The 3,246-nt window shown below is 41.6% G+C and overlaps 1 protein-coding gene across 1 annotated transcript in view; it reads right to left on the bottom strand.

Moving 5' to 3' along the window:
* Window positions 1-2,334: 2,334 nt before the first annotated feature.
* The window catches only part of cdc123 (cell division cycle 123 homolog (S. cerevisiae)), a 5,885-nt gene continuing 4,973 nt past the window's right edge, over window positions 2,335-3,246 (bottom strand). The window contains exon 13 of the mRNA XM_046072731.1: window positions 2,335-3,142. Coding sequence (XP_045928687.1) covers window positions 3,059-3,142 — 84 coding nt within the window. The 3' untranslated portion in view covers window positions 2,335-3,058. The remainder of the gene's footprint in view (window positions 3,143-3,246) is intronic.

Here is a 3,246-nt window from a genome sequence, read left to right as displayed (position 1 = left end):
AGCCTAAGAACCAATGGACAGGATTTTTTTTGTTTTGCTGTATAGTGAAAAAATGATATCTATTGCTCTTTACACCAAAAGTGTCATCACTTGAAGCCATCCATATGAACTGTATCATTAGCTTCTTCCAGATTGCTTAGAGCACAAGGGACATTTGTCAGGTGTAGGCTATTACTCTGGACTGACAGCTGCTATAACTGAGCAAATGTAACTGACAAAAGGTTTTGTAGCAGTCTGTAGATTATATTTATCAGCAGATACTAGTTCATGAAAAACTGTGTCATGTATCTGTGTCTGTGCACTACATTATGTCAACACGTGTCATCTAATGACTCTGTTATGCCATAAATACTCGGGATATTGTTACTTTGACAGATCAGATTGGTACCTACACATCTACTACAGTGAACGGAGAGCTCATTAGCCCATCAAGATGCAGCTCAGGTCACAGCCCCACACCATAGGTCTTATCTTTTTTATTTTTTTACAGAAGACATTTTGACATGTCAGTGAGAAAAGCTCTGTTGTAAATAGTAAAATAGATGACAGCTGAAGTCATTGACATTGTGAAGTCAGTGGGACGCTTGAATAGTCCGGACTATGGAGTCACTGTTTTAAGTAACACCTGTGCTTTGCTCTCAATGACAAGTCAAAAGGTGTCCTGCAAAAAAGGCTGACTAAAGAACTTCCAATGTTTCCCAGAAGAATAATCTAATTTGTAGGGTTAAACCGCAACAGGAGGTGCAGAAGAAGCAATATTTCTACTCTTAATTTACCTGACGGAGAGGCTTCTTTGTGGCGCTCTTCGACAAATAAAGGTCTGGTCAATCGGCCATTTCTGATTTCTCTATTATCTTCATCAGGCTTTTAGCTTCAGAGACAGTAGTTCTTTGGCTCCACCTACAGATTTTACTCCGTAACCCTATAAAAATCACTTCTACCTCTTATTTTGATGAGGAAAGGGGACTGAAAAAAGATTTTACTCATGAATATTTGTTATCTGGGCCCTATCATCCAGCCCTATTAATGCAGCATAAGTAAGCAAGTTCTTTAAGCCTGCATTAACTGACTGGCCATTTAACGCAACAAGCTGAAACCCAAACACTGATATATTATGCTGTTATACAGGTGAATGCAGCCTAAAAAACAATGCTAATCAGGGGGGTGAGACTAAACCTGTCGAAAAAACCTGGCTGGAAAACCCAAATAATGAGCTGAAAGACGAGGTGAAGGAAAGTGCAGTCGGGTGATAGCCTAATTCTCTGAGGTTTTGTTACAATGAGTGCCCCCTTATATATACACACATTTTTGACCCACTGTTCTAATAAAAATACTGATTAGCGCAGCTTTAAGATGAAAATACACTCAGTAGCCTGTTTATTTATTAGGTACGTAGCTAAAACTAATGCAGTATAATAGAACAGCCCTGCAATAAATTAATAGTATTGCATTGTATTAAGGTATTTCTAATATTTTGTCCACTAATTGGAAACCGACACCTCTGTAAAACAGTTCCTCAAATCAAAAACTGAACATTATAACCCTCATGATGTTAGGATTTATAGTAGGTCTGTGTATTATACTGCATTAGTCTTAGCAAGGGACTGATGACCTGTCCTTGGTGAATCCCGCCTTTCACCCTGTGTCAGCTGGGGATTGCTACAGCCCCAACCCCCGACCCTGTACACAGGATAAGCAGTTTTAGATGGATGGATAATTTTAGCAAAGTGTGCCCAATAAATTTGCAACAGCTTGTACATCTTTTCAAAAAAAAATATTCTACATAATATTCTCTTATATTTTGTCAGTAGCCTCTTGTTGATAGCAGAATGGAGTTCACCACTGGCTAAGCTTTGTATTTACCGGCACTGCAGCAAACTAAGTGCACAGGGAAAGTATGATTCTCTATTAAGAGCAGCCATTTAAACGTTGCTACACTGGTTTGTCTTAAACGCGCCTAACCCTGTGTACAGATATCCACCTCCTCCAGGTCTGACTGGTATGTTTACAGCCAGTTTTCATTTTTATAATGATGATTAATGTGCAACATTCCCCACAATATGCACCTTGTATACCGTTTCTCATCCACACAGCATTTCACCCAGGGAGCTGTAACTCTCATCACACCAGATCTTTCCATTTCCCTGTAATTGCTGTCTCAATTCAGCGAAGGAAAAAAAAAGAAAAAGAAAAACAGCAACCCAAAACAAACTGCCCTGCGTCGTGCACGCACAGCTCATTTAGCTCCCGGCGTAATGAGAGCTGTTGCGTAAAAGCACAATCAATTTTGAATGTGCTAGTTTACAGCACCCACCAGACTGACAGCCGAGCCAATACACGACAAGAAGTTTAATGGTGTTTTCTGGAGCAACAGTCTACAGCGATGCATGATGGGAGAACTGGACTCAAAAAGAGCGCCTGGAGCGGCTCGGAACGATGAGTGTGTCGAAACTGCTTAGAGGAAATTGGCAGGGAGAGATGGAGGAGCAGGGATAGCTTGGAAGAAAAATTGAAGGTGACTCAGTGATGAACGGCTTTAGTGTTAAATAAAGAAGTCTGTCACAGCCCCGTAACACACAAACACAGGTACAATGAAATGTGTGTGCGGACTAGTTCATTCTACATCAAGAGACACAATTTGGGATGCAATATAGATACATTAACTAAAGTATAAAAGCAGGCGTGCTTTACAGTGTAAGTCAATACATCCCCTCGCAGAAACCCTCCATAAAAAATCAACAACTAATAAGTCCCCCTAAAGTGAAAAACACAGCAGAGGCCTCCCTCTGTCTCACCGAGTCATGACGATCACCAAGACAGAGGCAAAGAACAACTCAACAGAAAATTAATTCTCAAAAAGCCGTTAACGTGATCTGCTGATTTAACATGTTCCATTAGACTAACACGAAAGAGCCGTTTGGGAAACCCCGGGTACACCACGTACTGTTCACAGAGGCGTGTGAAAGCAAAGAAAATTAGCTCATACAGGACAGGGGGTAGAGAGTGACTTCATGCAGAAAACACTATATGGAGGGCCGTTGACACTAGCAGCTATTCTTCAGGTTTCAGAGGAAACGTGTCGCCGTGGAGCGCTCTCCTCCTCTTCCTCCTCCTCCTCAGAATCTTCCTGTTGGCTTTTCTTCTGTAGGGAGGGGAAAGAGGAGGAGAAGAGATTAAACTTCAAGATACACCAAGCTTGAGTGCGTAGTAGATTTACACTGGGGGGGGGGGGGGGGGGGGGGGGAA

The sequence above is a fragment of the Micropterus dolomieu genome, linkage group LG16 (assembly GCF_021292245.1).
Source record: "Micropterus dolomieu isolate WLL.071019.BEF.003 ecotype Adirondacks linkage group LG16, ASM2129224v1, whole genome shotgun sequence".
In the NCBI taxonomy this organism is placed as follows: Eukaryota; Metazoa; Chordata; class Actinopteri; order Centrarchiformes; family Centrarchidae; genus Micropterus; species Micropterus dolomieu.
Note: the sequence above shows the minus strand (reverse complement) of the source record. Positions and strands in the feature narration are given on the sequence as shown.